This window comes from Nuphar pumila, chromosome 15 (assembly GCF_984573655.1).
Source record: "Nuphar pumila chromosome 15, dmNupPumi1.hap1.1, whole genome shotgun sequence".
NCBI classification, from domain to species: Eukaryota; Viridiplantae; Streptophyta; class Magnoliopsida; order Nymphaeales; family Nymphaeaceae; genus Nuphar; species Nuphar pumila.
The window spans coordinates 2,153,293-2,177,702 of NC_143263.1; the positions used below are offsets into that span (position 1 = coordinate 2,153,293).

General features: G+C 38.0%; 1 protein-coding gene across 4 annotated transcripts in view; it reads right to left on the reverse strand.

Annotated features, from left to right (window-relative positions):
- Positions 1-24,410, reverse strand: part of LOC149814106 (glutamine--fructose-6-phosphate aminotransferase [isomerizing] 1-like) — an 87,589-nt gene that overhangs the window by 19,045 nt on the left and 44,134 nt on the right. For 2 of the 4 annotated variants that reach the window (XR_016427986.1, XR_016427985.1), the window contains exons 3-10: positions 20,078-20,186; positions 19,788-19,933; positions 2,835-2,999; positions 2,266-2,626; positions 1,927-2,177; positions 1,677-1,791; positions 817-1,072; positions 471-632 (exon numbers count right to left, since the gene is read on the reverse strand). Coding sequence is in view for 2 of the 4 variants with exons in the window: in XM_089989590.1 (XP_089845716.1) it covers positions 471-639; positions 817-1,072; positions 1,677-1,791; positions 1,927-2,177; positions 2,266-2,626; positions 2,835-2,999; positions 19,788-19,933; positions 20,078-20,186 (1,572 nt within the window). In the remaining 2 variants the exon portion in view is untranslated. Of the gene's footprint in view, positions 1-470; positions 640-816; positions 1,073-1,676; positions 1,792-1,926; positions 2,178-2,265; positions 2,627-2,834; positions 3,000-19,787; positions 19,934-20,077; positions 20,187-24,410 lie in introns of all 4 variants that reach the window. The other 2 variants (XM_089989590.1, XM_089989591.1) reach the window with 1 other exon arrangement.

Below are 24,410 nucleotides of genomic sequence, written 5' to 3' on the forward strand. Positions count from 1 at the left end.
AACAGTTCCCTTGAAGAACAGACAATGCACACGGAAGAGTTGAAAATTTGCAAGCCATGTTTAAAATGGGTAAAATGTGATCTAGATTTAGCCACAGATACTATGAATGGGATCGCAGCAAATAGTAAACCACCTGAACTGGGGCAACCATTAATAGCTCTAAGCTGTCAAGGTGGTGCATGTGTATGCTACAGGTGCAGCCTTGAGAAAGCTTTATCAAATGTGTGTGTGCGTGCGCGCGCACACACACACACACACACACACAAGGAAACAGTGGTGGAGGTGTGAAATCAACGGTATCCAGTCGGAGTTCACCTTAGATATATAGGTTATAGTTGTAGACTACCAAATACCAAGTGCATAGCATCAATCTAGATTCTTGATTCAGTCTCTTGGTTGGGCACATACAGAGCAGGAAAAGGTAGATGATGTGAAAGATAATATACATTGCAAATAGAATCAAGAAATACCTGCAATGGTATGATATTGACCACAGGCTGAAGGCAGTCCTCAACCTCAGGTACTTCAATAACCCTGCATGACCCACTTGGGTACACCAATGAAGCATCTCCCTTAGAGCACATCACTATCAGGCGACCTTTTCGTGCATGAAGTTGTTGGATAACAGACTGCTGCTTGCTGAAGAAGAAAAATAATCAAGCAAATGGAAAAGCACAACTTAATAAAAAGATGTAAAATATTCAGTCATGAAACAAAGTTAAAACATAAGGTAAACACCACATGTACCAATGATAACTAAATTACTAAAGCAGGAAAAAAAATTGATAATTGTGAATCATAAAAAGAAGTTACGACCTGAAGCAAGCATCGCGTGTGGCAATGACAAATATGGGAAGAGTTTCATCCACTAATGCCAATGGTCCATGTTTCATTTCCCCTGCAAGTATTCCTTCACTGTGCATAAGTGCCACCTCTTTTACTTTGAGAGCACCTTCCAGTGCCGTAGCATAGTTATAGCCCCGGCCAAACAAAAGGAGTGATTGTTCATCCATCAATAACTTCGCAAGGCCCTTCATTTCATCATCCAGTTGCAGCACCTCCTTGACTTTGTCTGTGACCAAGCCAGAAACACTCAGCTTCAATCACATACTCCAAGTTCTTTGTTGCAACAAAGGATCAATTAAGTGAAGGTCTCAGAATTAGACTCTTGCTTTTGACATTTTTCTCTTTCCTTTTTTCGTAAAGAAAACTCTGGTCTCATCGGGTCACAATTGATCAATACCAAAATACTTCTACTAAGAGTCGGAAGAATCTGACCTGTTCTTGATACCAACTACTGTTCTCGGGTCTTGAATCTTATCCAATTTTAAAAAACAAAACTGAGGATACAGGTATCAAGATCTTTGCGTAGTGGGATGGGGCCTAGGCCGCTAAGCAGGTGGTCTAGGTTCAAATCCCATGGGTGTCACCCCTTGCGCAAGCCAAAGTGCGGCGACTCCCTGGGGGCAAGGGAGTAAGTCCACGGAGTTTTATGCTGCCAGGACAGTGATCATAAGTACGGCAGGCAGAGCCAGCGCAGCTAGGTCTCTGATCCTGGGGCGGTTTCTCCGTGTAAATATCAAAAAAAGGTATCAAGATCTTTAATATCAAACAAAAATCAAATGATTAATGATGTAATGAAGACTAAAATGATGACAGAATCTACAGCAACATACTTGGCAAATCAAATAAACCATCAATGATGGCCTCTCTTCTTGGTTTGTTCGATATCGAGTCATCTCCAATTGCTAAAGCCAGCATAGTCATTACTACTATCTGGCTGGTGTATGCCTGCTCAGTTGGGTGAAGTAATTAGAGAAGCAATTGAAAAAGGACACCACAGTGTGTGCATATCATGAAAAATAAATACCATAGTGTGTGCTCAGTCTGGCTGGCTGGTGTATGCATATCATGAAAAATAAATACCTTAGTACTAGCGACTCCAATCTCAGCACCAGCATTTATGTGGACACCACAGTGTGTGTTTCTGGCAATGGCACTGCCTACAGTATTTGTTATACCAACACATAGCGCACCATTGTTTTTTGCATAATCAAGTGCTAGGAGTGTGTCTGCAGTTTCCCCTGACTGACTGACAAATACTGCAGTATCCTCTCTATATATTGGACCTTGTCTGTCCAACAGGTCACTTGCAATTTCCATGGTAACAGGAACACCTTTTTTACAAGAAAATGCTCAGTTAACAGAATGAATAGCCCAGAAGAACTATATATGCATGTTTAATAGCAGTAAGCATAAAATTACCTGAAAGTTCTTCCACAAATGGTCGAGCTGCTAAAGCTGCATTATAGCTTGTACCACAACCAATGAAAACAATGCGGCGGCTCCTCCTAATCGTCTTCAGGTGATCCTTAAGTCCACCCAGAAGAATACCCTTTGCTTTGCCTGACCCTTCTTTTATGAGTCTTCCACGCATTGTTGTTTTAAGAGACTCTGGCTGTTCATGAATCTCCTTTTGCATAAAATGCTCGTAATTCCCCTTTTTTATTTGTTCAACTTCCATTTCGAGAACAGACAGTGCTCTTTCAACTGAAGCAGGTCGAGGAAGGCCACCAGCAACTTTGGCCTTATCAGAGTCATACTTGAGAATGGAAATGCCTCCATCCTGACAATCATGTATATCCAAATGGATTTTCAATCTGTGGTTTAGACATGTAGAAGCAACATGCAAGGCCACAACAATATACAGGAGCACCAAAATAACCCATAAATCAAGTGATGCTCCACATAACTTGGATCATATTATGGTATGGCTGGTGGGGACGAACAATAAAATATGACAATGATGACAAGATTGATAAGCAGCATCATACCTTCAGATGTAAAACTTCATCATCCTCGATCACCAAAACTTCTTTTGTATGTTCAATCAGAGCATTGGCATCACTTGAGAGAAACAGCTCTTTTGGAATGTCATTCTTTCTAAGGAATTTGGCATCATGGAATGAGGTTCCACTGTTTACATCTTCCTTGAATTCCTGTGGGTGGATATTTGATACAAATAGCTATTCATAATTGGAGACCTTTTCTAGAGTGATAACAATTTGATTGAATGGTACATGAAGTTACAATATCTGCAACGAGACAAAATATGTGTCTTTGCTGTTGAGGAACTATATGTTTGTCCCCTTTGACATGCTTCATTCACAGACATCCAACACGGAATGGCTTTACAATTGAATTATACACATAGTGAAGCCTTCTTACAGCTAACCCTAATAGCCTCTGTTACAGTAGAAAACAAAGCAACCACAAGAAAATATTGCCACTACGCCAAATATGAAAAATGAACCTATATTTATCAAATTCAATCAGATGTGAGTAAAAGCTAGCCTAGAAGTGCCACTCTCAGCCCCAACTTGTGAGTTAACTATCAGAACCTGCAAACTCTAATTTCTGTGAGCACACAGGTCAGAACATCCGCTTCAGCTAATATTTCAGATCAGACTTAAATGGAAACAGTATCATGTGATAAATAAACATTAAAATGCCCCATGATATATATAAAACAACAAAAAGTAGGCATCTTGAGCTGTCATCTGTTTGCTCATAAAGGAAAAACATATGATTAAATAGCTGGATTGGTGGAGTTGCACCGTGTCAACCAAAGGAACTCGGGTTTAAACCCCATAAGGAAATTTCACAGCTTCCATAACTAGACCCAAAATATTGCACAGCCATTCCCAATGGATTATATAGCCTCTCGGAGCCTGTTTTTGGAATCTTCGTCTAAATCCAACTGCAGGGAGCTGGAATTTCAGAATAAGCAAAGATGCTGACATTTCCAAGGGCCTATCTTAGACTTTCTACACTCAGATTTACATCTACATATTTCAGTCTATCTGACTATAGGGAATAGTTCTGCTCCATGATCTTTGTGTGAAGAATCTCACAAATAATCAAGTTTACAAAAAACTTGACAAGAACATTCATTCATCAAATGTGCTAAGGCGAAAAATAACACAAAGTGCTCTAAGGCACAAATATCAAAACGTGCACTAAGGCACAAGAATATCAAATATTATTAACAGAGGAACCTCACGAAATAGAAAAACTCCCTTATTTATTGTGCCTCTGATGTATTTGATAATTCTCATGATTGCACCCAAATGAGCTGATGTTGAAGCATGTTGAAATTGACTGGCTATATGTACAACATAAGCTATGTCTGGTTTTGTAATACTCAAATACATGAGAGATCCCACGAGCTGTCTGAAGGGAGTTGGATTGTCCAAAGAGACTCCATCATTAGCTCGCATCTTCATTCCGACAATCTCTAAAGTGTCAACAACTTTGTCATCTGATAATCCTGACCTGTCAATGATATCTAAAGCAAATTTTGTTTGTAACAATATATACCCTTTGTTAGAATATGATAATTCTATACCAAGAAAGTATGTTAGGAACCTAAGATCAGTCATTTTAAAAGAATTTTTTAAAAAATGTTTTACTTTCTTGATTCTTTCTTTGTTACTTCCTGTAATCAACATGTCATCAACATATAAAAGTAAAATTATAATACCTGCAGAAGAATTCTTAATAAATAAAACTGTGTCAGTATAACATGGTTTAAAACCATATCTTGTAATAACATTATTGAATGTGTCGAACCAAGCTTTGGGTGTTTGTTTGAGACCATACAATGCCTTTTTAATTTAAACACTTTACCATAAGAACTATCAATCCAGGTGGAACATCCATTTATACTTCTTCATTAAGATTCTCATTTAAAAAGACATTTTTAACATCCATTTAGAATATATTTCAATTTTCAATAGCTGCAATAGCTACAAGAATTCGAACAGTGGTCATCCTGGCAACATGGGCAAATGTTTCTTCGTAATCTACTCCGTATTCTTGAGAATAACCTTTGGCAACTAACCTGGCTTGATGTCTTTCCAAGGATCCATCGCTTTTTGTCTTGACTTTGAAAACATATCTACAACCTATGGTTTTCTTTCCGATGGGTAGATTTAAAATTTTTCAAGTGTTGGCTCCTCCAAGAGCATCTAATTCTATATGCATAGCTTTTACCCATTCGGGTAAATTTTTTGCTTCATTGTAAAAAGATAGTTCGAAATATGAATGAATAACTATAAGACATGCTCTATATTTAGAAGAAAATGAGTCATAAGAAACAAATCTATTTGGAATCCTTGAGGTTCGTTCAGATCTACGAATAGTGATTTGTTCAGAGGGAATTTCTAATGCTTCATGGTTAGCTTGATTTACACTTTCACCGGATATGTTTTTATTTATTCTAGTGTATACTATCGGTTCACCGGTTGTTCTATTCTCAATACAAGGCTCTAAATAAGTATCTCCATCATTAGACAATAATTTAAATAAGGAGTAGTTTGAATTTACGTCTTGAAACATATTTCCTTCAAATCCACTTTCATTCTCAACAAAGTTAACATTCCTTAAGACAAGGAGTTTATCATTTTTTATATCATAACATTTAAACCTGTAGAAGGAAGATGTGATGCGCAGTCACCTGGGTAGAGAGAGAGAAAGAGAAAGAGTCGGCTGCACAATAAGAAACTCGTTAAGATGTTATTAGGGCTACTCTCTATGTTAAATAGAGAGAGGCCAAAAAGAATAAATTACATCTAAGTCCATTAAATTAAAATTTCAAATAACCTATAATCTAAGAAGACTTACACTTAAAACCACCTATTCTCAACACTCCCCCTCAAGCTGGAGCATAGATATCAATCATGTTCAGCTTGTCACAACATTTTGAGAAATTTGGTCTAGCAAGAGGCTTTGTAAACATATCTGCAACTTGGTCTTCCGACTTTAGATATTTGGTAGTGATATGACCAGCTTGAACCATATCTCTTACATAGTGGCAATCAACATCAATGTGCTTTGTTCTCTCATGAAAGACATGATTGTTCACTATATATGTTGCAGCCTTGTTATCACACATCATGGTCATAGGAGAGGAAACCTTCACCTGAAGATCATGAAGAACAGTACGAACCCACATCAATTCAGCAGTTGTTTGGGACATAGCCCGATATTCCGATTCTGCACTTGACCTAGAAACCACATTTTGTTTCTTACTTCTCCAAGAAATCAAGTTGTCTCCCAGAAACACACAGAATCCTGTGGTAGATTTTCTATCCACTACAGATCCTTCATAGTCAGCATCAGAATAGGCCACTATCTCCAGAGTTCCACCTTTCCTGAACAATAACCCCTTTCCAGGAGAAGATTTTAGATATCCGAGAATCATTATAGCTGCATTCCAGTGTACCTCAGTTGGTTTGTCCATAAACTGGCTAACTTTGCTTACTACTAAAGCAATATCCGACCTGGTCACAGTTACATACAGTAACTTCCCTACTAGGGAGCGATAGCTTTTGCTATCAACCGGTTTTGACCTTCTTCAAACAACTGAACTTTATGGTCCATGGGAATATTTGCTGGTTTAGCTCCCAACATTCTCGTTTCCTTTAATAAGTCAAGAACATACTTCCGTTGAGACAAAACCATCCCTTCACGGCTCCTGGCAACTTCTATACCCAGAAAATATCTAAGTGAACCAAGGTCTTTTGTAACAAAGTGTTTTTGAAGATGAGACTTTGCGGCTTCAATAGCTTGCAAATCATCTCCTGTAAGAATGATGTCATCCACATATACCACCATAACAGCTATGTCAGAGTTAGTTTTATTGATAAATAGTGTATGATCTGCTGCTGACCTATCAAAACCAAAGTGTGACATCACTTCAAACAACTTTTGAAACCATGCACGAGGACTTTGTTTCAAGCCATAAATCGCCTTTCTCAATCTACACACCTTCTGACACTCCCCCTCAACCTCGAATCCTGGAGGTTGTTGCATGTAAACAGTCTCAGATAGATCCCCATATAGAAATGCATTTTTCACATCTAATTGGTACAAGCTCCAACCATGTTGAACAGCTACTGAGAGAACAAGACGAGTGGTACCCATCCGTGCAACAGGAGAAAAGGTTTCAAAGAAATCAATACCATATGTCTGAGTATACCCTTTTGCTACTAATCAGGCCTTGTACCTTTCAATAGAACCATCAGATTTGTACTTTATTGTATATACCCATTTACATCCAACAATGTCAGCATCAGCTGGGGAATCAACTAGATCCCATATATGTTGAGATACTAAAGCATCCATTTCTTCTTGCATGGCCAGCTTCCAGCGGTTATCAAGCTCTGCCTGTTGATAGTTCAGAGGAATAGTTTCAGCAGATAAGGCTGAAATAAAAGTTTTCATCTAATTTCCAATTCTGGCATCGGAGACAAAATGAGATATGGGATATAAGGTACATTGTCGTGTCTCCTTGCGTAGAGCAATAGGCCTGTTATCATCATCATGAAGATCACTATTGTCAGTAGAACTTACCTCAGGGGAAGAAGAAGATGAAGGCACTTGCGGAGGTGGAGCTCTACGCACATATACCAATGGAGGATTATTAAATCTGGAAGAGGATGAAGTTTGGTTCGGTAATGAGGGCCCAAATTCCAAAGGAAAAGGAGGTATAGGTAATGGAAAAGACTCAGCTGGATCAACCTGCAGCGGGGAACCGGTACTAGAGTAATATGGAGTGGATTCCAAGAAAGATACATCCGCACTGACATACTCTCGGCGAGAAATAAGATCATAACATCGATATCCCTTTTGATTTTTGGGATAACCTATAAATATGCATTTTGTAGCTTGAGCAGCTAATTTATCACGGTCAGGGCCAAGTTTGTGTACAAAACAAACACATCCAAATATTTTTGGTGAGAAAGAAAATAGTGGGGCATTAGGTTTTAGGATATGTAATGGAATTTGATCACCCACAGAAGACGAAGGCATGCGGTTGATCAGATAGCAAGCAGTGGTAATCGCATCACCCCAGTATAACGCAGGAACATTAGATTGAATCATAATGGTCCGGGCAACATCAAGCAGGTGCCGATGTTTTCGCTCAGCCACCCCATTTTGTTGAGATGAATAGGCACAGGAAGTTTGGGGTTGAATGCCATGATCTTGGTAAAATTGTAACAGACCTTTTGATTTAAACTCAATTATCAGTGAGAACAATCTTGACAATAGATTCAAACTGAGTTTTTATTTCAAGAATTAAGGATTTGATAATACTTGGAACTTCAGATCGTTCTTTTATTAAAAACACCCATGACAACTTAGAGAAATCATCAACAATAACAAGATAGTATCGACACTGAGTCCTAGTAGGAATCTTACTAGGACCTCATACATCTGCATGAAGAAGTTCAAAAACTTTATTAGTAGACTGACTCTGACTCGAAGGGAACGAACTTCGATGATGCTTGCCCAACTGACATGCTTCACACTGAAATGATGTAGTGGAAGGAATTTGAGGAAAGACCGAATGAAGCTTTGACAATGAAGGATGACCAAGACGACGATGCCACTGAACAGGACTGAATGAGTGTTCCACTGCAGCATGAACATTACCCACTGGATGATGTAGGTAGTAGATGAAATGAAATGGGGATCTTCGAAACACGAGCTTTGATTAACAAGAGCAAGTGTCAAGAATGACACTAAAGCATAACCCTTAAAAAGGGTATAACTGGAAACAAAATAAAAATAAAAATGTATTCTTTATTGATATGAAAAACCAATTGCTTAAGAAGCATTGGAGTGAAATACAAGAGGGGCTGCACCCCTTTATATACACAGCTGAAAGAGGACTCAATAGAGCTGTTGGGCACAGTCCAACAGCTCTATTTAGAGCTGTTGGAATGTGTCAGTCCAACAGCTCTATTAAGAGCTGTTGGACTGTGTCAGTCCAACAACTCTATTGCTAGTCAAGTCTGGACAGGACTTGACTAGCAACAGTCATTCTAGTTCAAACTGAACTAGATGACATAAAGACAAAAAATAAAAATAAAGGAAAAAAAATACAGAAAAGAAAGAAATTAAAAATGTATTTATATATATATATATAATATAATATAATATTATTATATATACATATATGTACAGTTTTACATTTTAACACTCCCCCTCAAACTTACGGTACAATGAGCGAAAGTTTGTCTAAGAGAAAGTGAAATCGGGGAGCAGCGAGAGGCTTTGTAAAGAGGTCTGCTAACTGATATTCTGAAGTGACATATGGCAGATCAATTATCCCGTGTAGATATTCCTCTCTGACGTAGTGACAATCCATTTCGATGTGTTTGGTGCGTTCGTGGAATGTTCTGTTACTGGCAATGTAGATCGCACTTTTGTTGTCACAACACATTTGTGAAGCCTTTGCTGCTTCAACTCCCATGTCAGCAAGCAGTCGTCGGAGCCAAACTACTTCCATGGTCGTGGTTGCCATGGCTCTGTATTCAGCTTCGGTGGATGAGAGAGATACCTTCTGCTGCTTTTTACACCTCCACGAGATTAATGATTCCCCTAAAAAGACACAAAAGCCAGTGGTTGAGTGTCTGTTATTGGGATCACCTCCCCAATCAGCATCAGTATATGCAATTAAATCAAGAGAAGAGGAGGAAGATAAGAAAAGTCCTCGTGAAAGAGAAGACTTGATGTATCTGATAATACGCATGACTGCTCCCATATGAACAGAAGTAGGAGCATGTTGAAATTGACTTGCTGTATGAACAGCATGTGCTATATCTGGTCTGGTAATGGATAGATAGGAAAGTGCCCCGACAAGCTGTCTGTAAGGAGTAGGGTCTGCAAGAAGTTCTCCATCATCAATCTTCATTTTAACATTAACAACTTCTGGAGTGTCAACTTTCTTATCATCAGTAATACCAGACCTGAAAACAATATCAAAAGCAAATTTAGTCTGAGATAATAAATATCCTCTAGGAGAATAAGCAACTTCAATGCCTAAAAAATATCTCAACAAGCCCAAATCAGTCATTTCAAAATGAGATTTAAGAAGTGTTTTGATTGTTTCAACTCCCTGTTTATCGCTTCCGGTGATGATCATATCATCCACATAGAGAAGAAGCACAATGATCCCTGCATCAGAATTCTTAATAAACAAAGCAGTGTCAGTTAAACAGAATTGAAAACCAATATCAATCATAACACGACTAAACCTATCATACCAAGCTTTTGGTGCTTGTTTAAGTCCATAAAGAGCTTTTTCTAAGCGAAGGACTTTACCCTTAAGAATACTTAGACCAGGAGGGGGTTCCATATATACTTCTTCAACTAGCTTTCCATTTAAAAAAGCATTTTTGACATCCATTTGAAAAATAGACCATTTTTTGATAGAAGCTAAGGCAATTAAGGTTCGGACAGTAGTCATACGAGCCACCGGAGCAAAGGTTTCTTCATAATCAATCCCATATTCTTGGGCATAACCTTTGGCTACTAAACGGGCTTTATATCTTTCAAGAGTACCATCACTCTTGGTTTTAATTTTATAAACCCATCGACATCCTATAGTTTTCTTCCCTGGAGGAAGATCTTGAATATTCCATGTAGAAGCCTTTTCAAGTGCATCTAATTCAACTTTCATGGCTTCTATCCATTTGATATCATTTTTTGCTTGAAAATATGTGGATGGTTCTTCATATGAGTGAATTAATGCAATAACTGCCCTATATGTGGGTGAGAAAGACTCGTATGATACAAACTTTTCTGGAGGCCTCGAGATTCAGGATGATTGTCTAGTTGGAATGTTAGAATATTTCTCAAGTGCACATGGAGTATTAGACTCTTGTCGCCTGGAATATTGAATACTAGTATCTCTATGAACTTCTTCATTTTCAACATTAAGATCAATAATTCTTGGATCATCATCAAAGTTACAATCAAGGTCATATTCATCAGATGTTGATGTTAGATCTAGCAAAAAGGAGTACTCAGTGACGTCTTTTAATTTTCTAAAATCAAAGAAGCTCTCCTTTTCAAGAAAGGAAACATTTCTAGACACATATAGTTTATTATTTTTGAAGTCAAAACATCTATAACCTTTCTGGTTTTCAGCATATCCTAAAAAAGCACAGGGAATCGCACGAGGGGAAAGTTTATCATTTTTGTCAGTAAATATGAAACATTTGCACCCAAATATTCTTAATCTAGAGTAGTCTGGAGAAATGTTCATAAGTTTTTCAATGGGAGTGATATTTTGTAACGAAGAAGATGGCATCCTATTAATGAGATAGGTGGCAGTTAAGGCAGCTTCTGCCCAAAAGTCTTTAGGGACTTGATTTGCTATTAATAAAGTTCTAGTGGTTTCTATAATATGGCGATGTTTTCGTTCTGCCAGTCCATTTTGTTGAGGTGTATAAGGACAAGATCTTTGATGTGTGATGCCATGCAATTTAAGATAATTTTGAAAATCTGTGGATAAAAACTCTCCCCCTAAATCTGTGCGAAAAATAGTAATATCATTTTGAAATTTGTTTTTAACCATATTATGAAAAGTTTGAAAGTATGAAAATACTTCAAACTTATGTTTGAGAAAGTACATCCACGTATGTCGGGAGAAATCATCGACAAAAATAACATAGTAAACAAATCCTCCTTTAGAAATTACTGGTGCAGGACCCCAAACATCCGAGTGTATTAATTCAAGTGGTCTTGAAGAGAAAAAGGTTCTGTTCTGAAATGGTAATCTTTTCATTTTGCCGAGAATACAATCTTTACAATCAAATGATTCAGAGTTACAAAATTTCCCTAGATTTGGAAAATGTTGGATTTTGGCTATATGTGGGTGACCAAGTCTCTTATGCCACAGTTCCAACTCTATTTTTTGAATATTATAACAAAAAGCTTTCTTCGGCATTTCCAAAAAATCCATGTAATAGAGTCCTCCTTCTCTATGGCCTTCCCCAATCAGCTTGCCTGACTGGCGATCCTGTACCCAACAACCATGAGAAGAAAAAGAAATATTACACCCATAATCAGAAATTTGAGATACAGATAAAAGATTTAAATTTAATTTGGGAACATGTCTAATTTCTGGAATAAAAAATTTTTTTGTTTTATAAATTTTTTCAAAATCTCCTATTCCTTCTATTTCAAGAGAAGTCCCATCAGCAGTAAAGACCTTTGACACACTTGTTTTATTTTTAACACATTTGGATAGACTTTGATTATTTGGGGTCATATGAAAAGATGCACCAGAGTCAAGAAGCCAAGAAATTTTACCTAAATCAGAAAAAGATGAGGCTGCTGCGCCGGTTGAAGCTTCAGATGAGGAAGAGGCACCTTTGATGAGAGGCTGAAGGATCTCCATTAGTTGGGCCAGGGAAACTGGTGCATCCTGATCTTTAGGCTCCGATCCAGCAATTGCAGTTCTTTTTTCTCTCAGCTCCTTAAGTTTGGGACATTGTGGCCTGTAGTGTCCCGGTTCATGACAGTGATGACAAATAACTTTCTTCTTATCATAGTCACCATTTTGTCGGTTAAAGTGAGGAGGCCTATATGATCGAACATGATTCCCTGGTCTAGACACGGCTAAAACGGAATCATCTTCAATTTTTAAAGAACCTTTCCGGAGACGATTTTCTTCCATTGTTAACTCTTCAATAGTTTCAACAATAGAAGGAATTTTTCCCCGGTGAAGTAGGGCCGATTTAGTGGTTTCAAATTCCGGCCTTAATCCAGTGATAAACTGGTAAAAATGTTCAACATCGAGTTGTTTCTGACGAAGCTCGATGTCTTCGGCACAATGCCACTTTGGTTCTAAAAGGGAAAGTTCTTCCCAAAGTTCGGACAACCCATTGTAATATTCACGAATAGTTTTGTCTCCTTGTGTCATCATTCGAACTTTTTCTTGGAGGTTGCACACGTGTGCAATATCTTTAAGGGAATACATATTCTTAAGGTATTCTCATGCCTTATCGGCATGATCAAATTTGGCAAGACTTGAGCATTTTTTAATGTCAACGCTATTGATAAGCCATGACATTATCTTCGCATGAGATATTCTCCATTCTTTCCATTTCTTCTCGTATGAGGCAATAGCCTTGATTTTCTCTTCTTCCGATAGAGGGACGTCTTTATCTCCCTCCTTTTTAGTAAGAGATAGCTTAGGTTCCGAATCGGAACCATCCACAATCCCCCATAAGCCTTTTCCCCATATATGGTGCTTCATGATTGAAGCCCATGTTACATAGTTCGTATCGCTTAGTTTCATAGGCATGATGGTGACTTTATCATTGTCATCCATCGATTACAAGGAGAGAAAGAATAGGGATAGAAGAGAAACAAGAAGGAAAATGAGAAAGAAAGAAAAAAAAAAAAAACAATACAACAAGATGTGAAATCTTCTCCAATGAAGTGATAAAACACTTCTCTTCAAGTGGCGAACACTTTTGCAAACGGGCACGGAAACCGAGGCAGCTTTTCCTCAAGATTTAGTACTTCCGCGGCTCTGATACCATGAAATGAAATGGGGATCTTCGAAACACGAGCTTTGATTAACAAGAGCAAGTGTCAAGAATGACACTAAAGCATAACCCTTAAAAAGGGTATAACTGGAAACAAAATAAAAATAAAAATGTATTCTTTATTGATATGAAAAACCAATTGCTTAAGAAGCATTGGAGTGAAATACAAGAGGGGCTGCACCCCTTTATATACACAGCTGAAAGAGGACTCAATAGAGCTGTTGGGCACAGTCCAACAGCTCTATTTAGAGCTGTTGGAATGTGTCAGTCCAACAGCTCTATTAAGAGCTGTTGGACTGTGTCAGTCCAACAACTCTATTGCTAGTCAAGTCTGGACAGGACTTGACTAGCAACAGTCATTCTAGTTCAAACTGAACTAGATGACATAAAGACAAAAAATAAAAATAAAGGAAAAAAAATACAGAAAAGAAAGAAATTAAAAATGTATTTATATATATATATATAATATAATATTATTATATATACATATATGTACAGTTTTACATTTTAACAGTAGACTCAATTTTCTTCAAAGCCTCTACCAATCTTCTTCCCCGTCAGCAAATCCTGAAAATGACAACCCATCGAATCAAATATTACTCTATAATTTTGTTCTTTTGTAAAGCAACTAACAGAGAGTAAACTTTGAGGAAAGTTTGGAGCATGAAGAACATTTTTCAACTGTAAGGAGGAGGATATAGAAATATTTCCCTGACCAACAACCGGGGAGGAACTCCCATCGGCTAATGAGACTCCTTGATGAACAGTAATATCCTTTAGATCTGAAAAACAAGTGAATTTCCACACAAGTGTCTGGATGCACCAGAGTCAATAATCCACTTACTGTCAGTCGGATGAAGATGATTTCCAGTTGAGTAGGCAACACCAGCTACAGGAGGAGTGGAACTCAAAGGACGAAGAGCTATCAACTCATCATATTCAACACGATTGAGGGTGATACTACAGTCACTTGCAGAGATATTATCCTGTACATTTGTTGCCTCGATAGTAGTAACATTTGTTTTAGGAGCATATGACTTTGATGAAGAAGAGGTTGGCCGACCATGCTTATCCCAGCAACGATCTTCTAAATGTCCAGATTTTCCACAGAATGTACATTGAAGCTTTCATCTGCCTCCCATACCACGTCCACGACCTCGTCCTCTGATATTCTGAATATTTTCACGCCCATAACCAGATGAGACAACAAGAGCAGATGACTGAGTCACAGGCTAAGATTGTGGAAGAGAGATCGCAAGTCTACTCAAACGATTGTATGCATCAGCAAGAGTAGGTGCATCTGATCCAGTCAATATTTGGACTTTTGCAACAGAAAATTTTGAAGAGAGACATGTAAGAAAGCGAGCAACCATGGTTTGTTCTTGATGATCCTTTTGCTTCGAGCAACAAAGAGGCCTGTGAGCATTAAGTCTTTCAAACGCAACTTTGACAGAGGCATAGTACTGGGCCAAGGTCTGATCTCCCTGCTGCAAATTATATATCTCCTGTTCGACTTGCAGTATATGACTCACATTAGTCTCTTGTGAGTACGTATCTCGAAGATTGTTCCACATCAGTTTGGTTGTATTTTAATAAATTAATCCATCTGCAATATGGGGTTCGACACTATTCATGATCCATGACATAACTATGTCATTATCTTCATCCCATGTAACATATTTTCTCAGTTTTTCAGTGGGTTCGTCTTCCAACAAAATATGTTTTCGACGATGTCCAGATACCGACATCATAAAAGTTCTGGACCACCTGGCATAGTTGGTTTCATTCAACCTTACAGAAGAGCCGTATGAGAAGGGATTGGCAAAAGCCTTATAATCCCCAATATGTTCAATTTTGGAATCACCTTTCGAAGTTTCAGCCATACTGAAGATGTAATTCAATTTCAACAAAAAAAATCAGATTACCTCACTTGAACATCAAGTGTTATAATCATGCGTCAGGCAATATGACAACCAGTAAAGAACATCAGCCCACAAACAGGAAGAATTTTCCAACACAGCAGGGAATCACACCTGTTGTTTCCACGACAGAAAAAACAGCAGCCCACAAACAGGAAAATTTTCCAACACAGCAGGGAATCACGCCTGTTGTTTCCACGACAGAAGGATAACTGAAACTAACATGCTTCTTTCACACCACGCATGTTAAAAAAAAACCACGACACAGCAGGGAATCACGACTGCTGAAATCCATATTCTGAAATAAAACAACCAACTAAAATCCAGGGAATCACGACCATTGTTGCTCCCAAACAAATCACGACCAACGATAATATGCAGACGCAGAAAAGGAATCACGACAACTGCTGCTCTCCAAACATATAAGGCTCGACAGCCAATAAGAATATCAGGTCTTCAGGGCAAGGTTAAACAAATCAGTCATATCTCGATCAGACGCAACAACACATGAAATGAATCTCGATCACACGCAATAGCACAGGAAATTAAAATTTCTGCTGCTCCCAAACAACAGGAAATCACAAAAAAAAAATCACGGCAGGAGATCACAGCTGAAAAAAAAATACTCCAAACTGAGGAGCTCAAGGGTTACGGCTCCACATCTGCTCCCTTAGATCTGATGATAGATCTGGGTCAAATCCCAGATCTGTTATCAGATCTTCCACGACAGAAAGAACAACAAACCTGATTTCAATATAAGTTTTTTTTTCGTTGGAGAAGATCAATCCCTATTGATTACGCTCCCGAGATCGAAAGCTCTGATACCATGTAGAAGGAAGATGTGATGTGCAGTCACCTGGGTAGAGAGAGAGAGAGAGTCGGCTGCACAATAAGAAACTCGTTAAGATGTTATTAGGGCTACTCTCTATGTTAAATAGAGAGAGGCCAAAAAGAATAAATTACATCTAAGTCCATCATTAAATTAAAATTTCAAATAACCTCTAATCTAAGAAGACTTAAACTTAAAACCACCTATTCTCAACAAAACCCTTTTTGTGTTTTAGAATAACCAATGAACGCACAGGGGATGGCCTTAGAAGATAGTTTGTTTCCTTTATCATTTAAGACATAACATTTGCAACCAAAGATTCTCAGTCTTTGATAGTCGGGTTGGTATTTGAATAATTTTTTAAAAAGAATTTCATTGGACAAAGTTTTTGACGGCATCGCCCAAAGATTTTTAGGAACATTCTTAGCAATAAGTAGTGTCCTTGTAGTTTCCATAATATGTCTATGTTTTCTTTCTAAAATCCCATTTTGTTGTGGAGTTCTAGGACATGATCTTTGATGAAAAATTCCTTCATTTTCTAAAAATTGTTTAAAATCATTTTACAAATATTCTCCCCCAGAGTCAGTTCTGAGAATTTTGATCTTACTTTCAAATTGATTTTTAATCATGTTATGGAAAGTTTTGAAGGTTGCAAATACATCAGATTTAAACTTAAGAAAATAGATTTAACAATATCTAGTGAAATCATCAACAAATACAACATAGTAGGAGAATCCTCCTTTAGAAATCACCAGAGCAGGACCTCACACATCCGAATGAACCAACTCAAAGGGCATTGAAGAGAAAAAAGGTTCTTTGTTCATAAGGCAAGGATGTCATTTTTCCAAGTAAACATTCTTTACATTCAAAATTATATTTGCAAAGGTCCTTAGTAATAGGTACAAAATTCAATTTCCTTATATTTGGATGCCCAAGTCTATGATGCCAAATTTTTATATCTTTTGTTTGGGCAATATTACAAAATGATTTCTTTAGAATACAAAGAAAGTTCATATAATAAAGATCGCTTTGCCTAGAACATTTTCCAATCAATTTTCTGGACTGGTGATCCCGCACCCAACATTTATTTGATGAGAAAATGACATCGCATCCATGATCCGAGATTTGAGAAACGGAAAGTAAATTAAGATGAAGTTTTGGTATAAGTCTTACTTTTAGAATATAAAACTTGTGTTTTGTCAAATCATTTTTAAAAATTCGAACACCCTCTATTTACAATGAAGTTCCATCGGCAGTGAAAACAAATGATGCATTTGAGTTAGATTGACACTCAGATAAAATAGACTTGTATGGGGTCATATAAAATGAAACTCTTGAATCAAGAAGCCAAGAGCACATACCAAGAGTAGAAGAGGATGCAATGACCACTCCTGAGGTAGATCATTTAAGCAATGGTTGCAATGCCTCTGTCAATTGAGATAATGATTTGGTGAGATCTTTGAGATTTAGAGTGTCTTCGTCTTGTTTTGACGGGGCCGCGGCAACTCGTTTTTTCTTGAGGTCTATAGTCCTTGAATCTAGGACATTGACGCCTAATATGGCCGGGCTCATGACACTTATGACAAATTATTTTTGACTCTCCTCTATTTTTGTTAAAATGAGAAGGTCTATATGGCTTGATATAATGTCCCGGTTTGGAAGCGACAAGTGCACAATCATCTTCTTAACCATTGCTAGAAGTAGCAAGAACATTATCATTCTTACTCATACTTAGCCTAGTCTCTTCTCCACTAAATTTAGTGAGGATCTCATGAATAGGAGGAGGCGATGAGGATGATAGCAAGCAAGCCCTAGTTTGTTCAAACTCGGGTCTCAATCCATAAAGAAAAGCAAAGAGTCTATCTTCTTCAACTTGAACTCTCTACATCTCAATATACTTACCTTACCATTTGGGTTCAAATTGAGCAAGTTGAGTCCAAATGGATAATAACTCCATAAAATAATCTCTAACATTCTTATCTCCTTATTTAATATTTCTAGCTTTTCTTGAAGATAATACTTATGAGCCATATCTTTTTCGGTAAACATACCTCTAAGATATTCACATGCTTCATTTGCCTTTTGTAATACAAAAGATTTGAGGCAATTTTTGTCTCAACTCTACTTATCATCCATGAAAGAATCTTGGCATTTTTCATGTCTCATTCATCTAATTTTTTGTAATATTCTTCCATTGCTTTGTCTTTTTCTTCGAGACTTGTCTCGACACCATTTTCACATATTGTAATTTTAGGAGTGGGTTCAAGAATAGTATCTCTCACGTATCCCCACAAACCTTGACCTTTTATGAATGTTTTCAAATGTCCCGCCCAAATGATATAATTGTTTCCATCAAGCTTAAATGGCGGAATAAAGTTGGAGTTGCTTGTGTTGTGCAGGAAGAATTTACCCATGATGAACAAAGAGAAAAAGAAGACCACCAGCAAGGAAGAACTACGAACACGCTCTACGAGGCAGCCCACCAATGCGCGCTTTATGAGTGATTATAAACCAAGCTCTGATACCATGCGAAGAATCTCACAAATAATCAAGTTTACAAAAAACTTGACAACAACATTCATTTATCAAATGCGCTAAGGCGAAAAATAACACAAAGTGCTCTAAGGCACAAATATCAAAATGTGCACTAAGGCACAAGAATATCAAATATTATTAAGAGAGGAACCTCACAAAAAAGATGAAAAAGAAGTATTACAAAATATATTTGTTATATATATATAACATGTGACGTTCTAACACTTTGGTCATTGTATGAAATTGTTGTCCAAGAAATAACCTAAAGAGTCAATCTACAGTTGATTCACACCATGCATGGAGGAATAACTCCTGAAATTGTATTTTGAAAGACACATTGTTATGAGTACAGTAGTTAAGAAATAAAGCTTTTACTATTCAATGAAGTGATCCACACACTTGATCTGCAATTCTGCATGTGTATATGGATGCATGCACAAGGGCATAGACACAGAGGCGGGTGATTTAAGTTCATCTGTGTGTATGTCTCATATTTTATGTAACTGTGTAGGGTAAAGGGTGGGTTCACAATGCCCAACTCATTTCCGTACAATAGTCATCCTAACAGAAGTAGAAAAAACATATCATAGTCTAGTTCATGCAAGCAAGTAGATAAATCTCTTTAATAAATGCATCATGAGGAACAGCTAATGGGACAGTGACTGTTTCTAAGCATTAGATGTTTTTACGTGAATAACTAAAAGACCTATAAAAACGAAACAGGCTAAGAAAGATTACTAATAGTATAATACAAAATGTCATTTCAGACATGTACACCAACTTAATACCACAAACAATTGATCATGATGTGGACAAGCAACAAATAAATAGTTGCATACATATGTTAACAGGGAGGCTCATATAGGTGGCAAATTCAAGTAAAAAGCGTAGAAGTCCCATGCTCCTTATAGCTACAATAAATTTTTAAGTAAACATCAAGAAAATAAAAATAACTTTTTTTAGAAACAATAGTTCATGATTAATAAAACAATTTCCAAGTATTGAACAATCAGCAGCTTCAGTGTAGAGACCACTGTCTTCCCAAATGGTACAAAAAATTACGACTTCCCACATTGTGCCAGAAAAGCTTACTTTTAGGCCAAGAAGCAATGGACTCCCACGTTTGCATGCAATCAACTCATTTGGGTAGTGTGGGCTCTTGAATATCAGTGCATATGCTCCCTCGAGCTGCCTCATAACTTCCAAAACAACTTGACTGAAGGTGACTGGCAGGTCACCTGCAAAAAAAGAGTTTAAACTAAAGTATATTCCCATTTTGGGGGAAAGACAAATCAGCACTAAAGAGTCAGCAACCAAAATGACTAGCAAAGAGAATGGAGAGAGAGAGAGAGAGGATCTTTTGAAAGGTCAAAGAAAATCACCTTGCTCTGACAACTTGTCAAAGACAAACTTTGCCAGCTTCGGAATAACTTCAGTATCTGTCTCTGATTCAAAATTGAACCCATGCCGAACCAACGTTTCCTTCAGAACCTGATGATATAACAATGAAGGCTCAGAATCAAGTGAAAATGGTGCCTTATCTCAATAACATCAGTTTGGGATCGGATAAATGAGATTATTCTGCTTGCTTTATCCATGATTGGTGATATTCCAAGTGTCGTAAAGAGAAAGAATTTGAAAAGAACAGAGCTAAAGTGGTACAGGGTGTAATGTGTAAAGACTAGGTGACGCGACATAGGACGTGTCATGATGACACATGTCATTAGTGTGATGTGTCAGATGATGTGGCATGAGGAGTCTTACCCATAATAGGAACCTAGCTGGGATGAGATATAGTCAACTCAAAGTCTTGCATTTTACAAAAGAGTCCTGAAGTAACTGTCTAAAGGAGTCCTGATGTATCACTACTTTACTCCTATAAATACACCTCTAGGAATGTCACCCCAATAATGAATCTGAGGACGTCCCCTAGAACTTTCTTGTGTTCTTTCTTCTTCTCTCTCTTGTGACCTGAGGGCTCAACTCTGCCAAATCTAACATGGTATCAGAGAAGGGCGAGAATAAGCCTATCAATCAGAGGCTGCCGAAAAAGGTTTGATCTTCTTTATTCCTTCTTCCCTTGCTTTATTCTTTCTAGTTTCTTTATTCTTTATTCTTTCAAAGCACGTCCTTCAAAAAAAAAGGTTATCACATCCTCCAAAAAAAAGAGAGGGAATTCAGACCTGAAAATTTTCAGATTGCCATATACATCGCTCCTCCAAAAAAAAAAGGTGGAACGTATCTTCTCCCTTTAAATACTTTCTTTCTTGTTCTTGGAAGTCTTTTCTCTTTAAATATTTTCTTTCTTATTTCTTTCCTTCTTGAAAGACCTTTTCTTGACTTTCCTTGGTTCTTTTGTCTCTTCTTATATTTCCTCGATAAAAAAGGGGCAGAGGGATCTAATTGTTACCTGTAGCTAGGGGTGTCAATGGGTCTGGTTTACTCGGACCAAACCCTATAGGGTCCGGGTATGGTGACAAATAAGAAGACCTGATTAAGACCCAGGACCGGACCCAAAGGTCCGATTAATACATGAATCTGGGTATAGTTTGTGAAATTTTATACCAGACCCGGGCCCGACCCGAGTTTCGATTAAGACCCACAATTTTCCAATGTAAAAATGATAAAAAATATTATTTTACCGGGTATGGTCCGGGCCTAATTCATGTAGTTCTTATCGGGTCCGTGTATGGTTTCTCTTATACTAGACCTGGGTCCGGACCCGATGCCATACCCGAAAATCTGGTCCAAGTCAGGTTCCACTGGGTCTGAACCAAACCCGACCCGTTGACACCCCTACCTGCAGCACACCCTTAGTCTGCAGTTGTTGTTATCGACTAGCAAAAAAAAAACCCGTATTGGTGATACCTGCTTCATCTATCCTTTTTTATGGCTACTTTACATTCTAATTCACCTATTAATTCCTTCTTCCTTATTCAACTTGTTTCCGACAAGCCAATTTTGTTACTTGAAAAAAAAAACCAGATTATTCCCTTTATCAGCAGCCATGGTTTGATTGGGCATCTCGATGGGACTCTACATGTTCCTGCAGAGTTTATTTCAAGGTTACTGAAAATGTTATAGGACTCGAGGAAGTGCGCTTCCCCAAAATGTGTTTTGAAAGTACAAAACGCATCACTTCTAAAATGCGCATGGAAGCAACCCTTTTAAATGGGAAGTGCATTATTGGGAAGCTCACTTCTCAATATCAGGAAGTGAGTTTTTTTTTTTGGGGGGGGGGGGGGGGAGGGGGGGCTTGGAGCCTTCAACAAATTTTTTTGCCTAGTATCGGGAAAACTCGATTCCTATTCGCTTCCCACTCGAATCCTAGGTCGCTTTCTTTCTCGCTTTCGATACGATTCAGTTCGCTTCTAAGTCATCATGCGCTTCCCACTTCCTAAAATTTTAGAAGTGCATCGCTTCCTGCTCCTACTTCCTTGACTGACAACTCTGATTTATTCTAAAGTCTGAATCAAAAGATGGCAAGAAGATCGAGAACTTTTCCCTAAATCCAGACTTTTCTATATGGTCTAAAAATGACCAAGCAGTGGTAGCTTATGTTACGAACACTTTATCACGAAAAGTTTTGCTTCATATTCCTGTGAGAAATCAGATGTGGGAGTCACCTTACTATCGTAGCAAGAGATAGAGAGAGAGGTAAGAGGGAAGAGAGAAAAAAATGTTGGGCGTGATGTCTTCTCCCCTTTCCATTGATATTTATATGTTGTACGAGTGGTACAATACAGTACAATAGTACAATACAGTACAGTATGTTGTACAATACAGTACAATACAGTACAATAGTACAATACAGTACAGTATGCTGTACAATACAGTACAATAGTACAATACAGTACAGTATGCTGTACAATACAGTACAATACAATACAGTAGTACAATACAGTACAGTATGTTGTACAAGTGATACAATACAGTACAGAAATATATTCATTTACATATACATATTTAACAGCCTCCCTCAAGTTGAGGATGATCTTCAATCATGCTCAACTTGCCCTTAAGTAACCAAAATTGATGACTAACCAATCCTTTGGTGAAGATGTCTGCTACTTGGTCTTCTGATCTGACATACGAAGCCTCAATTTCTTCTGTTTCAATCTTTTGTCTAACAAAATGCTGATCAATCTCAATGTGCTTCGTGCGACAATGATGAATAGGGTTAAAAGAAATATTAATGGCACTTTGATTATCACATAAAAGCAGAGAGAAAGAGATAGGTTCATTCAACTCTTGAAGAAGATGTCGTACCCAAGTGACATCAGCTGTCCCTGCTGCCATTGCCCTGTACTCTGCCTCAGTGCTGGATTTAGCAATGGCCTTTTGTTTCTTACTACTCCAAGTGACAATATTTGGGCCAATAAAAACACAATATCCTGAAACCGACCTACGCTCATCAGGGTCCCCACCCCAATCTGCATCACAATATGTAAGTAAACGGTGTCCTGTAGTGAAGCTTTCATCTTTGTGATAGAGCAATCCATCTCCAATAGTCCCTTTCAGATATCTGAGAATACGCTTAATACATTCCATATGACAATCAGTGGGAGCATGCATAAACTGAGATGCTTGATTTACAGCATAAGCAATGTCAGGTCTTGTAAATGTAAGATATTGCAACATACCAACAATGCGGCGATATAAAGTGGAATCATGATATAATTGGCCTTCTTTTGCACTAAACTTATGATTTAAGACAGATGGGGTGCTGAGAGGTTTACAATTAATCATACCAGTGGTGTGAAGAATGTCAAGAGTATACTTGTGTTGACTTAGAGTGAGTCGATCATCTTGTCTATCGACTTCAACTCCCAAGAAGTATCGCAATGGGCCTAAGTCCTTCATCTTGAATTTGGCCATGAGTAAAGACTTGACCAAGGCAATATGTGCATCATCACTCCCAGTGATAATGATGTCATCAACATATATAAGAACCCAAGTAGTAACATGATCATTCTTATACATAAATAAAGAATGATCAAGTATACTCTTAGAAAAGCCATGCTGCTGAATTTCCATGGAGAAACTCTCAAACCAAGACCGAGATGCCTGTTTTAAACCATAAAGAGACCTTCTCAATTTACAAACCCATGTAGTCGCATCATGTTCACTATATCCAGGAGGTTGCTCCATATACACCTCTTCCTTCAAGTCCCCATGTAGGAACGCATTCTTGACATCCAACTGGCTAAGAGACCAACCATGCTGAAGTGCCAAAGTGAGGATCACACGAATGGTGCCAATTTTGACAACAGGGCTAAAAGTTTCCTCATAATCTTGCCCATATTGTTGTGTGAATCCGCGTGCAACAAGGCGAGCTTTATATCTTTCAATGCTACCATCTGGTTTACGCTTGATCTTGTAAACCCATTTGGAACCAACAACATTTCTATCAACAGGTCGAGGAACAATATCCCATGTATGACATTCATGAAGTGCTGCCATTTCTTCGTTCATAGCTTCAACCTAAGCTCGAGAATGGGCTGCCTGATGGAAAGTAGACGGCTCTTTCTCTTTGGCCACATTGGTTAGAAACAACTGAAAGTCAAGAGAAAAATTGTTGTAACTAACCCAACGATGGATAGGATGCCTTTCACGTGTGGATCGTCGAAGAGGGGGAGCCTCGTGAGATGGAGTTGAAGGGGCTCCTCGACGGGCATAAACCAAACCTGAAAACCGTGAAGGTGCATCCTGGAT